This window comes from Ornithorhynchus anatinus, chromosome 16 (assembly GCF_004115215.2).
Source record: "Ornithorhynchus anatinus isolate Pmale09 chromosome 16, mOrnAna1.pri.v4, whole genome shotgun sequence".
Classification (NCBI taxonomy): Eukaryota; Metazoa; Chordata; class Mammalia; order Monotremata; family Ornithorhynchidae; genus Ornithorhynchus; species Ornithorhynchus anatinus.
Window position 1 is genome coordinate 46,195,024 of NC_041743.1, and position 16,954 is coordinate 46,211,977.

Below are 16,954 nucleotides of genomic sequence, written 5' to 3' on the forward strand. Positions count from 1 at the left end.
AACACTCCCCCCCCCGCCACGCACACGCTGCTGATTCACGCACTCTTCTGGGATGCGGGGTGAAGGGCCAAAGGATAGATGACAGAGCCGCCGTCTCCCACTCCCCACTGTGATCTCACCAAGGCCAGGGCCGCCTTTTCCCCCCACTCCGGGTCCAGCTCCCAAACCCCCTAGCTCGGGGAGCGGGCGGAGACCGCGTGTGTGTGTATTGGGGGCAGGGGAGGGAGAAACCTTGGATCTTCGAGGAGAAGGGGTGACCGAACCGTTTCCAACAGACACGTGGTCTCCCGGTGCGGAGGGGACAAGGCCGAAGCTCGTCCGGCGTTTCCGGTCTGAGTTTTATTCCTCTTGTGCCCAGAGGTCCGGGTGTGTAGCTCTCGGGCGAGCTAATCAGCATCATCCTGAAACCGTCCTCCCCGCCAAAGCTCCAGCCCACCCAGATCAAACCCGCCCGCCCCCTCGGGCAGGAACGGCATAACGCGTTCCCACCTCGCGGGTTTCAGGCTAGTTGGCTTGGGTGGGAGATGGGCCTGCCTGGCTGCCCCATCGGACTGGCAATCACTCGTGTGCACAGACTGTTTCTCCCTCTTCCTGACCCACCTTCGGTCCCTTCTTACCCACCGACCCTTCTCCCCGCTGCTCTGGCTCCACCCGCTAGCACCAGAGGTTGGCAAGGATTTTATTTATTTATAAACAAATCCACATAAATGAGTGCAGAGGCGGCGTCTGAAGCGGAGCTGCCGCCACAGGGCAGAGAGCAGGGGCTTGGAGCTGGGCCTAGGGTTGCCCTGCTCCCGGTTCCCTGGGTCCTCGCCTGAGGCTGTTGCTCGTTCGCTTTCCCGAGGGATGGGGCCGGGGCCGGGCTCGAGTCCCGCCCCCTCCAGAGAGATTTTTCCCTTTCAAACACGGAAGAGAAATCCGAGGGTCGGGAACAATGGGCGCAGCCTTCCCCCCGGCCCCCTCCTCCCTCCCCAGTGGTGGCCGCGCGGGAACCCCACAGCAGGAAGGGAGGTCGGGAGGGAGTGGGGCATCGGAGGGACAGGGGATCTGCCTGGGTCTGAGATAATAAATTAACAATAAAAAACCTTATCAAAGGAAGCTTGAAGAGTCAGTTTTTTTGTGGGGAGGGGGCTGGTGAGGAGCAAGGGCCCATCCCGGTGCCCAGAAGAGCGGCCACTCTCTGCCCGCTCTGGTCACGCTAGGGGGCCTGGGCAGTGCGGTCTCCACGGCTCCATTCGGGGCAAAGGGGCAGGGCGGCGCAGGGAGCGCTTCTTCCTCAGCGGGGGCCAAGCAGGCCACTGCCCCGGGTCCCTCCTGGTTCCTTCACAGAAGGGTGGGCGGTGGAGGGGTTGGGGTCACGGGGTGGAGGGGGAGATGGTGTCCGTGCTCTGCCCCGGCCGGGCGCCCTCCCTGCGGTCCTCAAGGCTTGCCGGGCCGCAGCCGGTCGATGTGGTATCCGAGCTTGAGGGCGGGGCCCAGTTTGAGGCCCATGTACTTCATCATCATGTCGCTGCGCAGCAGGAGTAGGGCCTTCCCGTCAATCTCCTGCGGGGGGGCGGGCAGGTCAGCCCTCCGCCCGCCCCTTCCGGGCAGCGCTGCCCCGCCGCCCCGCCCCCCGGGCAGGGTCCGGTCCGGCCGGGGCCAAGGGGTCGCGCTTTGGCCGCGGGATGGCAGGAGCAGCTGCCGGTCACGAGCGCCGCCGCTCCCCGGGGAGGTCCGAGTCCCGGCCTCCCGCAAAGCCGCGCCACCCTCCCGCCCACCCATCACCTCCCTTCCCCGCGGAGCCACGGCCATCTGGGAGGGCCGGGAAGAGGGGGAGAAGCGGGCAGGCCGCCCGCCCGGCGCTGGCCCGAAACCCCCTCCTTACGTGTTTTCGGAAGAGGCCCGCGTGGGGGCCTAGCTGTGGGTCCGCTTCCCGGACGAACTGCATCACGTCCTCGACGGTCCAGGTGGACGGCTCCCGGCTGCCCGGGCGCAGCGGACCCCGGGAACCCAGGTACCTGTCGGAGCCTGCGAGAAGTTGGTGTGGGGGTGTTGGGAGAAAGGGCGTGGGAGGGGTGGGCTGACCCCCCTCCCCCCCCCCCCCCGGGAACCCGCCTGTATTTCAGGGTGGCAGGACATACTGCCTCCCCTCCCGTTGGCTCAGGCGGAGAGGGCGACCCCCTGGGAGGAAGAGGGTGGAGGATGGGAGCCGAGCGAGCGGGGCTCTCACCACCGGGGCAGGGCCGGCGCAGGGCGTGAGAGAGGCTGGACGGCGGAAGCAAAGGGCGGTGCCCTGGTGTCCGGAAGGTCCGGGAGTGCCGGCCGGGGCTGGTGGCATGGACGGCGTCCAGGGCCCCATCCATGGGCTCCAGGACGCAGGGCTCACCTGAAAGGGAGCAAGTGGGATCCTGGAGGTTGATACACAAAACCTAGTTCCCAAGGAGGGGAGGGGGCAGAGGGCCGTCATCCTCTGAGACCCCACCACCCTCTCCTCCCCTACCGCTGCCCAGGCTCCGGCTCCCTGTCCCAAAGCTAGTCACCCCATTGCAGAGTCTCCACCTACACGTCCCTTCCCTGCCGCCGGACAGTCAAAACAGCATCTCCTCCTGCTTCAGGAAGGAGTGTAGGAAAACAGGCCAGGCGCTAGGGAACTCGGGTTTCGGGCCTGCCTCTGCTTTTGGGCTCCTGGGGGACCTATAGGCAAGTGACTCAACCTCTCTGGGCCTCAGAGTCCCCACCTGTAGACCAGGGAACTTGTATGGAAGTGTTCTGGGGAGACAGTGACTCGCATGATGACTGGCAGCAGAGCCCAAGGTCCTCCCCTCCACCTGTCTCCAGGTTTCTCCTCAGGCTTAGGGGAGGGAGCCGATGTCTACCGGGGTCGGGGGATGGGAGGGGAAGTCTCTCTCCTCCAGTCTGCCGTCAGGGTTCTTCCTTGGTTCAGCCTCTCCTGTAGCGATCTGAATCCATGTCCTGAGGGCCATCCTTGGTGGACACTGGACAGCTGGACAGCCCCCTCCCTACTGAAACCCTCCCGTGACATAATCAGGATTGGATTGGCTGACAGGTCAGGTGGGACAACCCTCGAGACCCTCTTCTGCTGATGCTTCTTTGACGTGGGCCGACCAGGCACCTCGATCCGCTGGCTCCCCAGTCCCTTGCTCCACCTTAGGTTGGGTGAAGACCCAGGCTGGCAAGCCTCATTTCTCCGTGACTAAAGGAAGGAACCCAAATCCTCGTTCCTTGGAAGAAGATACATCTCTCCTGCCCACCCGGAGACTGGCCGTCTCGAGAGCCTGCATCCAGTGGGTTAAGAGGTTTGGCTCTGGATGGTGTGATGGGAACATAGTGGAGGAGGGGGAAGTGCTACAATCTCCAGGAAAAGAACGAGAATTGTCCGAGGCCCAAGCCTCTCCTAACAGCCACTTTTCTCCCTTCCCCTCTAAGGACACACTCTGCCAGAGGGCTTCCTTCTGGACAAATCTCATAGACTCTACTTTGTCCTAATCCCTCTTGGCTCTCCTTGCTCTACACTCACTCTTGGGGAACCCATCTGCTCTCAGTTTCTATGCAGATGACCCCCAATCTCCCTCTCTAGCCTGGCCCTCAACTCCTCTTCTCTCCAGGGCATAGGTGCTTCTTGGCCCCATTTTACCACTGATCACAGATCTGCCCTCTTTACCTGCTCCTCTCCAACTCTGTCTCTGTTCCTCCCAACCCACCTGGAAGCAGGACCTGGCTCTCTCCTCTCCCACTGCCGCTGCTGTTCCCCTGGCCTCCTGGAGCTCCTTCCTTCATCGGATCCATTGGATCACAACTCTCCCCGAAGTCCGTGGCCTCGTGAAATCCCATATCCTCCAGCCAACCTTCCCTGATTAAATCCCAGCAATCTTTCAGTCAACTCTAGCACTTATGAATTTATTTATGCCTACCTTGGCACTTACCAATATATTTGTATACCCAACTCCTTATTTTGACCATTTTGGTTGTAAATATATTTATTCTTTCCTTCCCCCTTTAGAGTGTAAGCTCCCTGTAGGTAGGCACTGTGCCCTTCTTCTGTACTTCCCAAGCTCCCAGTTAAGCACCCCGCCTCAGAGTGGGTTTTCAATAAACACACCTGCTACAACAACTACATGTATTTCCCACAGGATCTCAAACTCAGGATGTGAAAAAACTTCCTTCTCCAAATCCTCTCCTCCACCTAACTCAGTCAACCGTTGATATCCCCACCATCCTTTCCATCTCTCCACCACCCAACCCCTTTATTCACTGTCACCACACTCTGCCAATTCTTCTGCCAGAACACCCCTCCCCCCGCCCCCAGCCAACCCCTTCATTTCAACAGCTACCACTCTGGTCCAGGCCCAGTTCAGTTTACCCTTGGCTCTAGCTTCTCCTCTCTCCAATCATACTTCACTTTGCCGCTCAAATCATTTTTCAGAATCATTGTTCTTGCCCATCTGCCCACTCCTTATACCTCCCATGGTTGCTCACTCCTGTCCACACCAAGCAGGAGACGATCAGCTTTCTCTCTTCTACTTATCCACTCTCTTCTCCCACTTCACTCCAGCTCACATTCTTCATTACTTATAATAACAATAATTCTGTAACTGTGGTACTTGTTAAGCACTTACTATGTGCCAGGCATTATACTAAGTGCTGGGGGGTGGTGATACCAAGTAATTGGGTTGGACTCGGTCCCTGTCCCACCCGGGGCTCACAGTCTTAATCCCCATTTTATAGACGAGGGAACTGAGGCACAGAGAAGTAAAGTTACTTGGCCAAGACCACATAGACACGTGACGAAGCCAGGATTTGAACCCAGGTCCTTCTGACTCTCAAGCCCGTGCTCTATCCACTAGGCCACTCTGCTTTCAAGCCCACCTCTTCACTGGGCCTCTCAATCCATATTCAAAATCCTTCTGAAATCCTATCTCCTCTGATTAATTTCTAGTTTCCCCAGTTTCTATCCCCACCAAGCTGCCACTTCATCCTAACACTGTGCCATTCATGTACTTTGGTACCTCCATATTGAGTGCCTGTTTATGTAACTTTTTCAACCCTAACTCATAAGCATATCTCCTCGTCCTTCCTCCTTTCTATAGTTTGAGTGTTGGTCTCCCCCCAGTAGAGTAGCTTCTTGAGGACAGGGTTCATCTCGGAATTCTACGGCACTCTCCCAAGTGCCTAGTATACTGGTCTGCACACAGGAGGTGCTCAGTACATACTATGGAACGGCCCTCCTCCCCCACACCAGGAGCCCGCCTTGAGAGGCAGGGCAGTTGTGGGCGTGGCAGAGAAACTGTGCCACATGATCCAATGGGAGGGTGGGACAATTTCTGCAATCTTGGGGGTACCTGGTCAGGCCCAGTTTTAGTTGGTAATCGAGGTGAGGCACTGTCTTGTGGCTGGCCTACTGACCTTTCCAAGATGGCCACCGCTTGGGATGTGGCCCTCGGAACTGACCTTGTCAAGAAGGCCACATATGGGTGAGAGACATCTTTTGGATCTCCATTCCTTCCCTTGCTCGCTCCCACCCTCCCCTGGCGGGGGAAGGGAATAGGCTGGAGGGAGTAGGCTGGAGTTAATGGGGGGGGGGGGGGGGCATGGAGTGCAGGTGGGTAGCTGTGGATGATCCCGGGAGGGACAGGGTGGCAGTGGCCTCCTCCCCACGGCCATCTCCCTCGGTCCCTCCCCAGCAACACTGGCTCCTTGAGCTCCACCGTGGGCATCGACCCAGGATCTGGGGCTTGTGCATGTTCCCTGCCCACTCTGACCACCCGGCTCCCCCCGCCACCGCCAGAAACTGGCCCTTCCTGGAACCCTGGGGAAGGGGAAGAGAGAGGCTGAGGCAGGGCAATTTCCCTGGAAACCAAAAGGAGCTTGACCCTCTGCCCCAGTCCCACCCCTCTCCTCCCCTCCCCTTCCCAATACCCAGGCCCCGCCCCAGCTCCTACCTGGTAGGTACCTGTCGGGGCCGTATTCGGGGGGCCGGGGCGGGGGGCCACGGCTGAAGGGCTGGTGGCCAAAGAGGTTTCCGGAGCGGAGACTGCGGCACAGCTTCTCCAGGAAGCGTAGGACGTAGGTGACGCTGCTGGCCGCCGGCAGGGTCACGGTGTGTCGGGTCCGCTCAAACACGGCTGGGGAGGAGGACAGCCAGCGCCCATCATCATCTGCCCGCCCCCGGCTGCTCCCACCCCTGGCTCTCCGGGACGGACTGCGGGCCAGGGAGCGGGAATGGCGCTGCTCCGGGGGTGTGCTGGGCGCAGGCAGGGAAAGATGGCAGAGACACTGGGGAAGGGGCAGGGAAAGACAGCAGAGAAACTGGGCGAGGGGCAGGGAAGCAGGTGGGGCCGGCTGGGCTGACCTGAGATGACCTCTCCACCGTGGCCCTGCTTGAGGAAGCTGAAGACGGTTTTCTGGTGATGGGCACAGTCGACGCAGGCCTGGACTGCCTGCTGCAGCACCACTGAGGCTCGGGCTGGCCCAAAGTGGTCGGGCAACTGCTGGACTTTCCTCCGGTCCAGGTGGGGGCCAGGGCTGCTACTCTTGTTCAGGTAAATACAGACTGTGGACACGAACATGGGGCCCAGGGGGACGGGCCTCAGGGTGGGAACTCGTGGGCCAGTCCAGGGACAGGAAAACTCTGCGCATGTGCCCACCTCCCCCTCCACCCCGTTTCCACTGAGTTGGATGGGCACAGAGAGAGCCTGCCCTCACCGGCCAAGCCCGCTGCCTGTAGGTGCCACATCCTTTGGCTCTGGGAATTCACCACAGTCACCCTGGGCTCATCGGGCAGCAAGCCCCCGGGGGGGGGGGTGTCTCAGGCTCTGGCCAGCTGTGGGGGGCTTGGCCACATTTAGAGTGGATTGCTACCCAGGGTCTGAAACATTCCATCCTTTTAAGAGTATTTATTAAGTGCTTACTATGTGTAAAGCATTATTATAAGCACTTGGGATAGATACAAATCAATCAGGTCGGACCCAGTCCCTTGCCCCACATGAAGATCACAGTCCAAGTTGGAGGGAGAACAGATATTGAATCCCCATTTTACAGCTGAGGAAAACTGAGCCACAGAGAAGTGAAGCGACTTGCCCAAGATCACAAAACAGGCAAGTGGGAGCCGGGATTTGAACCCAAGTTCTGATTCCCAGGCCTCTGCTCTTTTCATGCTGCTTCCCTTCCCACAATACCCCAGGAGCCTAAAGTAGTTGATGCCGACCCCTGTGGGTTTGGAGACTTGCCACTGGACAGTCCTCCTGCTCCTCAGGCAGAGGGTCCTGAGCTCCCACACCTCCTTGCACCACGCTCAGCCTGCCCCGAGGCCCCTCCCTCGACGCCCCTCCCCAGGGGCCCCCCAAGCATCGTACCTGTGGGGGCCTGCAAGGCAGAACTGGGGACGGTGGCGCCGGCCTGGGGCACGGTGCTGGTGTCCGGCTCTGGTGTGCTGGTGGGCGGGGACGTGGGCACCGGGTCCAGCATGGGCCGGGGTTTCCGCTGTCCAACCCAGGAAGGGAAGAGTTCACCGCTACGGATGGGTTCGGGGGGAGGTGGGGGGGGAAGGGGCGGCTTCCTTTCTCCACTCTTCCCCACAGCTCCGCTCCCTTCACCCCACACTCTGCTTCCCTCCCTGGCCCACCCCCGCTCTTCCTCCAGTCTCTTCCCCCGCCCCCACCCCTGCCCTGGCCTTGCCTACCCTACTGCCTGGCTTGGGGCCCCGCTTCCTGGCGAATTTCAGTGGCTCCACAGGCTGGGCAGGGGCAGGGGCAGGGGGGTGGATCAGGGTCTTGGGCGTGCGTCGGCCACGCCTCCTCCCCGACCTGCGTCCCCGGGACCCCGCTTGCAGCGCCCCCTGCGGCCCCAGGCCCGGCTTGGCACCACCGTGGAGGCTGGGCTCCTGGGCGCCTGCATCCCGTGCGGTGAGAACGGGGGTCTTGGGAATCACGACTGCGGAGAGATGCTCTGCGTCAGGACCCACCCCACCTCTCCCCGGCCAGTGGGGACCCCTCCCCACCCTTGGCAGACCTGAGCCATAAGTGGGGGAGTGAGGGACAGGGCCCCAGACTGACCGACGGGCAGATGGCTCCTGCTCCGTCGGCAGGTGAGCCCGGCGGCTCCCTCGGCTCAGTGCCGGACTCGGCGGCTCCTTCAGCTCGCCTCCGGACCAGGGTCTCACCTTTGCTGCCGGGGGGCTGCAGGTTGTCTCCAGTCAGCGAGCACCAGCCGACGGGGAAGATGTCCCGAGAGTCGTAGCGGCACCAGTAATCAAAGGCACCGCGCCAGCCGTCAAACGTCACAAGCACCTCAGCCCCTCGCACCTCGCCGATGGTTGCCGGGCAGATGAAATGCGGGTTCTTCCTGTCCACGGCCTCCAGTTTCATCCCTGTTCTGAAGAAGTTGTGGGACGGCGAGGGGGGCTCCTGGGGGTGGGATCGGAGGGTGACGAAGCTGGGGGCTGGGGCTGCCTTGGGACCGTCGCCGCCTCTGGCTCGGCCCCCAGCCGCTTGGCCTTCGAAGGGCCGTCGGACGGAACTGGGTGCTGGTGGCCCTCCTGGACTCCCGTTCTCATGATTGGGGATGGACCAACTCACATCCCTGACTCCCCTCGCCATCCTTGACTCTCCGGCCCCATGACCCAGCCCAGCTCGGCCCGTTCTCACCCCTTGATTGTTCTGGGCCCCCTAGGCCAGGCCTCCCCCACAGAGACTCGCCAGTGCTTAAGTGCTTAATAAATACCACTGATTGACCGATTGACCGACTGCTCTCGGGCGGAGCACAGAGGGTGACGACAGCCTCAGAGAGCCCATTGGTCTCTCACCTTTTGGAATTTAGAATTTACTTTAAGTAGGTCGGTCTGGTGCCACCTTTCCTCCCCACTGCCCTTCCGCCCGCCTAGCTCTCCTGGGAGGCCAGCCTGCTCCTTCCAGCTCCCAGAGGGGCAACAGAGGCCCAATGTGGTCACGCAGCTGGCGGGAGCTCCCACCTCCCACTCGACCCCATCCCACCCTTCCTCGGGGCGCACCTTGTGGAAGATCCGGACTGGCGCCACCTCCGCTCCGTTCAGCGTCTTCAGCAGGAACATGGGCCAGGAGGAGGCGTTGAGCCGAAACCCTGTGGCCCAGGACGCAGACCGGTAAGGGCGGGAATAGGGATGGGGACCGTTGGGGGTCAGGGTCGGGGGGATGGGGCATACCCAGTGGGGGCTGCAGCATGCCCCCGTTCTTCTCGCAGTTGCCGATGGGCTGGATCTCGGCTGAGTCCACCAGCCGCCAGAAGTCATTCTTGTTGTCGCTGCCATCCAAGCGCAGGCGCAGGCGGGCGCCGGTCAGCCCCACCACAGAGGCGATGCAGGTGGATGTGGTGTTGCGAGGGTCCTGGGCCTCTAGCTTCATGCTGATCTGGAACTCGTTGCTGGGGGGTGCGAAGGCCTGGAGGGGATGGGGGGGGAGGAGGAGGAGGAGGAGGGATGGAGCTGGGGTATCAGTGGGCAAAGGGCCCATAGCCCAAGTGGGACTGGGGATATGGACAGAGGTCATTAACCTGGGAGAGGTGTGAAAGCCTGTGTCCCAGATTCAGTGGCCACAGGGATGGGGAGGCTGCCCACCAGCCTTGTCCTACTGCCCACTCCCCCAACACACTGGCCTCTACCCATGACCTCTGGCACCCAGACCCTTGCCCCCCTTCCTGGACCCAGCCCCATGCCCCCTTCCTGGACCCATTCCCCTGCCCCTTCCCTGGGCCCAGCCTCTTGCCCCTCCCCTGGGCTCAGCTCCTTGCCCCCTCCCCAGGCCCAGCATGCTCCACTGGTGGGTGCTGACCTGCTTGAAGCAGTGGGAAGGGGCGGGAACTGCACAGGTCTCACGGAGATATTGATCCCAAGTGAAATGACCTGTGGGGAGGGGAAGGGAACTCTGCAGTACAGGAAGTGCAAGGAAGCAGCCCCAGCTCCACGTTCCCCAGCCTCAGTTAGCGCTGCCCCCACCAGCACTGCGCGCCCCACCGGAGTCACGTCACGCCCAACTGGTGCCCCCCGCCGGCCCGCCTTTCCCCAAGGGGAGCAGCTTACCCAGCTCGTAGAGGTCAGCGGCTTCTGTTGGAGAGAGACGACCGACTCAGCCTGGCGCCCTGACACCCCCGGGGCTGCGACCCTCGGCCGGGTTCCCGCTGCCCCGCTCTGGCCGGAGAGGGAGAGGGTCGTTCTTACCTTGGTAGGGGGCTGCGGGCTGGGCGGGGCGGCCGAACCTGGGCTTTCTCCCATCTCTCCAGTCCAGTGCTGCGGGAGCAGAAGATTAATTCGTTCATTCAGTCGTATTTACTGAGCACTTACTGTCTGCACAGCACTGTACTAAGTGGGAGAGTACAATGTAACAATAAACAGACCCATTCCCTGCCCACAGCAAGATTACAGTGTAGAGAGAGAGACAGCCGTTAATATAAATTTATAAATAAATAGAAATAAATAAAAACGGGACCAGTCCCGGGGGGAAGGGAAAGGGGGGGGCGCCCACGTGCCATCCTGAACTGTGGCTCCCCAGGTCAGCCAGCACAGATTCGTGCCAGTGGGCTGCTCTGAGGTCTGGTCCCACTCAGCCACTCCCAAGCGGATAGGTGGGCGGGCAGCCGGGAGGCACAGAGAAGAAGCCTGGAAGCTGGTGACACTGTGCCTCTGGCCTCCAGGGGCCTGGACCGGCTGCCAGGGCCACTGCCCTCTGACTTCAGGTCCCGTCTGGCCTGAGGAGCTGTAATTCTGGCTCTAACGAGACCACCCTCCCCACCCCCCAACCCAAACCAAGACCCGGAAAGAACCTTGGCCCCAGCCCAGCCAGTGAGGCGCAGCTGGATGCTAAAGGCGGCCCAGGGCCCCACCCCCAGCCCACGGCAAGCGAGGCCAGGACTCACCGCCAGGCAGCATGATCTGGGAAGCTGAGCCACGCGCGGGCCGGGCTCCGGCCCCTGCCCCCACCTCAGCTCCCACGGCACGGGGCGGCCTTGGCCAGTCAGTTAGCCGTCCTGGACGTCCGTCCCGCCATCAGGCCGGTGGAGAGAATCGCTCCTGCCGTCTCGGCCTGGCAGACGGTGCTCGGGGAGCCCTGAGAGGGGGCAAGGTACCAGGTGGGCTCAAGTCGACAGATCCCACGTGGGTCTCCTGCCCCGTGGGGCTGTGGCAAGTACTGAGGACATGCTCCGTCAGGTAAGGCCCCCGGGGGGGACAGGCAGGGGCAGAGCCGGGCCCGGTCCTGAGCCACAGCCGGAGTGGCCCGGCGCCAATAGGCCAGGGAGAATCATGACGGCAAAAAGCAGATCCCCGCCGGCCCATGTTGGACGCTCCTCCTCCCTCCCTTATCCTCCTCCTCCTTCCATCCCCCAGCCCCCTGCCATGCCCACAGCCCCAGCAAGCCTGAACTCACCTTCCTGGAGTGTCCGCATCTTACCGCCAGCCCCGGCCTCCGAACAGGGGCAGCGTCTCCTTGGAGAGGGCAGGCGAATGGGTGAGCTGGGATCCAGAGATAAGAGGTCAGTGTGGGGTGGGCCAGGGCCAAGGTCAGTCAATCATCAATCAGTGGTATTTATTATATACAGAGTGCTGCACTGTGCGCTTGGGAGAATACAATACACTAAAGTTTGCTCATGCCCTAGCTCCTTGCCCTCACGGAGTTTATGGTCTATTGGGCCCTAGGTCAGGGAACAGCCAGCCTCCTTCCTGCCGGACTCCCCATCTGGGGCTAACTCCCACCCACTCCCCTGCCCTTCACAGCCAACTTGCCGACCGGAGTTGAAGCTTCCCACCTCTGAGAACCCAGGGTCTGGCCCTACCAGAGATTAGAACTGGTTTGGGACCCGATGGGGGACCCCAGGATAGTACTGATGGTATTTGTTTGTTAAGCGCTTACTATGTGCCAAGCACTGTTCTAAGCACTGGAGGGGAATACAAGGTTATCAGGTTGTCCCATGTGGGGCTCGCAGTCTTAATCCCCATTTTACAGATGAGGTAACTGAGGCACAGCAAAGTTAAGTGGCTTGCCCAAAGTCACGAAGCTGAAGTCCCAAGCCCGTACTCTGAAAGGTCCCACCAGGAGTTAGAAATTGAAGTGTCAATTTGCAGCTTCAGAAATGGGGAGCTGGAAGGAGGCGCAGAGCATTAGGGCTTCCACTGTGGGTGGACAGGCCAGACGAGCGGCCACACCCACAGCAAGGAAGCTGCAAGGCTCAAGTCCAATCCTCCCGCTCTGCCCCCTGCTCTGCACTAATGGAGATGGAGGCCCAGGAACCGGGACAGCCGAGGAAGCGCACCCGCCGGTTCAGGGAGCCCCGGGCTGGAGAACCGATTGGAAACCCCGGTGGGCAATGCCAACCCAGAAACAGGCAGCCTGGGAACACTCTGAAAGCCTCCTCTGCTCCCCACCTCCTCCCACATCTCGGAAGAAGCAGCAGCCGGCAGGTCAGTCTGGAGAAAACTCGGGGATGGGGAGATGGAGGCAGGGAAAGTGGCAGACGGGTAGGGAGAGAAGGAGTTAAGGAGAGGAATCAAGGTGTTGCGGGGAAGGAATGGAGGAGGAGAGGGAAGTGGAGATGGGCTGGAGGGTGGGCTGGCCGGACAGGGTGAGAGCTAGATGGAGGTAGGTGTGGTGTGGGGGAGTCTGGGTAATGGGGAACGGATCTGGAGAGGGACAAAGTGGGACTTCCTCAGAGCCAAGGACTGTTTCTAGATCAGTTCCTTGGGGCAGGGGCTGCTGGTTCTGGGGGTTGCTGGTTCCAGGGGCGGGACCTGGAGAGGCCTCTTTCTCCCCTTCTGGCAGGGGAGGGCGCTGGGACCCGGGGAGGGCAGTGGGACCCGGGGAGGCCCTTTCCTCCCATTCTGGCAAGAAAAGGGCCTGCCCGGGCAGGGCCGAACTAGGAACAACTCCTCAGCCCTGTCCCCCATGCCCAGTCCCACTCCTACCCCTGCCCAACCCCCACATCCTGGTCCAGCCCACTGCCAGACCGTTTTTGCCAGCTGGAGTGGGAGCCAACAGGGATAGGCCTAGTGCTGGGAAATGGCAATTCTCAAATAAGAGACAGTAGGAGAGCAAGAGAAAAGAGAAAGCTGGAGGAGAGGAAAAGGAAAATCGGTTTAGAGTCGCAAAAGCTGTGAGACCTGGCACAAGTCACTTAAATCTCTCTGTGCCTCACTTACCTCATCTGTAAAAACGCGAATTAAAACTGTGAGCCCCATGTGGGGCGTGGATTGTGTCCAACCTGTCTATCTTGCATCTACCCCTGCCTTTAGTACAGTGCTTGGCACATAGTAAACACTTAACAAAAACCATGAAAAAAAAAGCCTGAATTGGCTGCATGTCAAGCTAATAAAAAAGCTTTCCCCACCACCAAACATAGACTTGTGTCTCCAAGCAGTCTCCTTGTGACCACCCCCTCCCGAGAGGCAGCAATAAGAACCGTTATAATGATAATAATGGTACTTGTTAAGGGCTTCCGATGTGCCCAGTGCTGGGGAAGATGATGATGATGATGATTGTATTTTGTTAAGCGCTTACTATATGTCCAGCACTGTTCTAAGCACTGGGGTAGATTCAAGTTAATCTGATCAGACACAGTCCTAATCCCACATGGGTCTCACAGTTTAAGAGGGAGGGAGAACGAGTATTTAAGAAAGCCTCAGGCTAGGGGGGCAAGCGCCCTGCCACCGCCCCCCCGCCCCCCTTGAGGGAGTTTTGGTTCTGCAAGGTGTTGGTGAAGTTTCAGAACCTCCGAGTTGAGCTGGGGTAGCCCCTCCTTTCCCCTCCCCTCTTCTTCCCTCTCCTGACATTTCCCTGAGGGAGCCTGAGGGCCCAATTCCTTTTAAACTTTACACAAAGGAAGAGTCGGGTAGGAAAACAACCAGGGCCTTAGGCTGTACCACAGCTCTAAACTTTCAGAAGATGCGTACCCGTAGCCTAATCCCTCGATATTCCTTACTCCACATGCTCTGCTCACAGTAAACTCTTAATAAATACGATTGATTGAAAGGATGACCCACTTTTACAGATCATCCCTAATTCCCACTTGTGTATTCTCTCCCAGCTCTTGGTACAGTGCTCTGCACACAGTGAACGCTTAATAAATGTGATTCATTCATTCATGCAATCTTATTTTTTGAGCATTTACTGTGTGCACAGCCTGTATTAAGCACTTGGGAAAGTACAACGCAACAATAAATAGTGACATTCCCCACCCAACGAGCAACAGTCTAGAGCGGGGGAGACCCACATATTCAATCTGTCACCAAGTCCAGTCAGTTCAACCTTCCACAACATTTCTAAAATCCACCCTTTCCTCTCCCATCCCAACAGCTACCATGTTAAGCCAAGCCCTTATCCCATTCCACCTTGATTCCCGCAGCAGCCTCTTTGCTGACTTCTTTACCTCCCATCTCTCCCAATTAATCCATGGTGTTTATTGAGTACTTGCTCCCCATTCCAGTACATATTTCACTTGGCTGCCCAGATCACTTTTCTAAAAAAAAGTTATGTCCTTGCCTCCCCCTTGCCCAAAACCTCCGGTGGTTGCCCATCCATCTCCACATTAAACAAACTCCTCACTATAGACTTTAAGGCTTTCAATCAGTTCTCCCCCTCCTACCTTACCTCCCTGATTTCAGTACCTTGATCTTGTCTATCTCGCTGCTGATTCCCTGCCCATGTCAAGCCTCTAGCCTGGAACTCCCTCCCTCTTCATATCCGACAGTTACTCTCCCTACCTTTAAAGCCTTATTAAAAGCACATTTCCTCCAGGACACCTTCCCTCTCCCTTCTGCATCGTGCCGGCACTTGAATTTTTACCCTTAATTCACCCTACTCTCAGCCCCACAGCACTCATATACATATAGATCATTTATTTTAATATCTGTCTCCCCCTCTAGACCATACACTCCTTGTAGACAATGTGTCTAGCAACTCTGCAATACTCTACACTCCCAAGCACTTAGTACAGTGCTCTCTACATACAGTAAGCGCTCAATAAATATGATTGATTGATTGAGCTGTGCTGCCAGAAAACCAGCAGGCCCAGAGGGGTTGTGTCAGGCCCATGGACTAATGTCCATGCTGGATGGCTGTGGGGAAGAGTCAGAGGTGTTGGAGGGACTGTGCCAGAACATTACGCAGGGAAAAAGTCAAGGACGGAGAGGGAAGAGTCGGTACTTGGTAGGGTTTGTGTTCTCTGATAGAAAACCAGAAATGAACAGCCTACAGTAGTGTCGTGGGCCCCATTCCTTTTCCCTCCCCAAACATAGGAAGGAGTGCAGCAGGCCACTATAGCCAATTCCTAGGTTGAGTTTCATTTTGTTTATAGATTTTCTTGTACTTTATCCAACTATTTCATCTTGACACAGATGCACTAGTTCTTGTTGCATCCTTATTCTTTTTCCTGATTTGCTAATAATCTGTCTGCCTCCCCCACTTAGATTGAGTTTCCTGGGGACAGGGAACGAGTCTTGCTCCTCTTGTTACCATCCCAAGCACTAGGAAGGGAGCCTGGAAGTGAAGAGGCCCTGGACTCGCACCCCTGATTCACTGACTGACTGTAAAGTAGGAACAACAATCACGAGCGTGACGTCTGATGAGCGCCAGGCTGGGCCTAGAGAGTGACTGCTCTGGCCAAAGGAGCCACGGGGACCCACGGGCCTTCCGTCGTGGCAGCCGGGGACCACTTTGGGCTGGGCCCAATGCTGGTCTTGCTCCCAACCGGAGTCGAGTCCTGGAATTTGGGGGGCAGAGCACGTCTTCCCCCAGACGAATCAGTTGCAGAAGGCGGTGCTCGCTCACAGGGGCTGACCCACACCGTCCAGGGTCGCAGTGCGGCCCAGGGGCGCCCACAGGCCCACTGGGGAGCAGGTGGCCACTGGAGCTATGGGGATGGTCCTGCTTGGCAGGAAGCGACGACACTCGCCTCTGCCCAGCCCCGATGCCGGCCCTGTGACCTCCCCCCGAGCTGGATGAAGCAGCGGGACACGCCCACGGGCGGTTACTCCCCTCCCCAGGGCGGGACTCAGTGCCAAGGGGGAAAGGGACGGTCTGTGGGAAGCCCCTTGTCGGGCCAGACCCAACACTGGCAAGCCGTTTAAGGTGCCTGGTGCCAGCAACCAGCACACATGACAACTGGTCGAACATAAAGACCGGGAGCTGGTTCGTCCCCGAGTTCAGCTGGGCCCAAGCGCCGGCTTCCCCCCCAGCTCAGACAGAACCAAGCACAGGATCCGTGGCCCCGAGCCACCCTCCCTCCGCTGGGCTGGGCTGCGCCGTGCCACCCCTGGGGATCTGGAAAATGCCACCCCGGGGCCTGCTTGACGACTCGCGGGGGCCCGATCCTCCAACCACCTAATCAAGCGTCCCGCGGCCTCTGCCCACGCCCGGCCCCGGTCGGGCCGGCCCAGGCCGGGGTCGCGGGGCTGCCTGGCGAGCCTCTCTCCCGGCTGGCGGCAGGGGGGAGAGTTGCGGGGCTGAGGCCCCGCAGCCCCGGGGACCGGGATGCGGCGGGCATCGTCCCTCCTGCCAGTCCCGGGCCGAACGGGGCGGGCGCGGCCAGACCCCGCTCCTTCTGGACAGGCCCCGTGTGCGTGAACACACTCGTTCAGGCGTGTTCCCACACGCACGCATGTGTAGGCACCGAATCCTGCCTGTCCCCGGCCTCCCGCCCCGATCCCCCGGCCCCGCGGGACGGCCCGATGCGGGAGGGCGGGCGGTGGACAGGCAGGCCGCGGCCCGCGCTGCCCGAGGCGGGGAAGGGAGCGGGCCGGCCCGCAGCAGCCCCGGGCCCGCGGACAGGACAGGACAGGACACGACAGGACAGGACAGGACAGGACGGGCCGGGCCGGAGCGGCGCAGAGCGGAGCGGAGCGGAGCGGAGCGGGCGTCCGGGCCCGGCTCTTACCTCCGGCGGACTCGGGGTGCGGGGCGCGGGGTGCGGGGTGCGGGGCTCGGACCTGCTCACTGTC

At 60.0% G+C, this 16,954-nt stretch overlaps 1 protein-coding gene across 2 annotated transcripts; it reads right to left on the minus strand.

Annotated features, from left to right (window-relative positions):
- Positions 1-662: 662 nt before the first annotated feature.
- SCMH1 (Scm polycomb group protein homolog 1) lies at positions 663-16,954 on the minus strand. 2 transcript variants are annotated; one of them, XM_029081190.2, is made up of 16 exons: positions 16,891-16,954; positions 11,394-11,479; positions 10,885-11,075; positions 10,190-10,258; positions 10,052-10,075; positions 9,804-9,874; positions 9,179-9,413; positions 9,008-9,096; positions 8,162-8,405; positions 7,682-7,932; positions 7,356-7,482; positions 6,353-6,553; positions 5,943-6,125; positions 2,213-2,368; positions 1,868-2,010; positions 663-1,545 (listed from the first exon to the last, which is right to left on the minus strand). In XM_029081190.2, the coding sequence occupies exons 3-16, from the start codon at positions 10,895-10,897 to the stop codon at positions 1,420-1,422; spliced, it is 1,932 nt and encodes a 643-aa protein (XP_028937023.1). In that variant the 5' UTR covers positions 10,898-11,075; positions 11,394-11,479; positions 16,891-16,954; the 3' UTR covers positions 663-1,419. The 2 variants fall into 2 exon arrangements, with proteins under 2 accessions (XP_028937023.1, XP_028937024.1); XM_029081191.2 differs by lacking the exon at positions 9,804-9,874.

Excerpts from the sequence above, each read along its gene's own strand:
- SCMH1 (XM_029081190.2), bottom strand. Across the intron at positions 7,933-8,161 it reads GCAGCCCCCCGGCAGCAAAG|TCGTGATTCCCAAGACCCCC; the intron begins GTGAGACCCTGG and ends ATCTCTCCGCAG. Across the intron at positions 7,483-7,681 it reads GCCCCAAGCCAGGCAGTAGG|CGGAAACCCCGGCCCATGCT; the intron begins GTAGGCAAGGCC and ends TGGGTTGGACAG.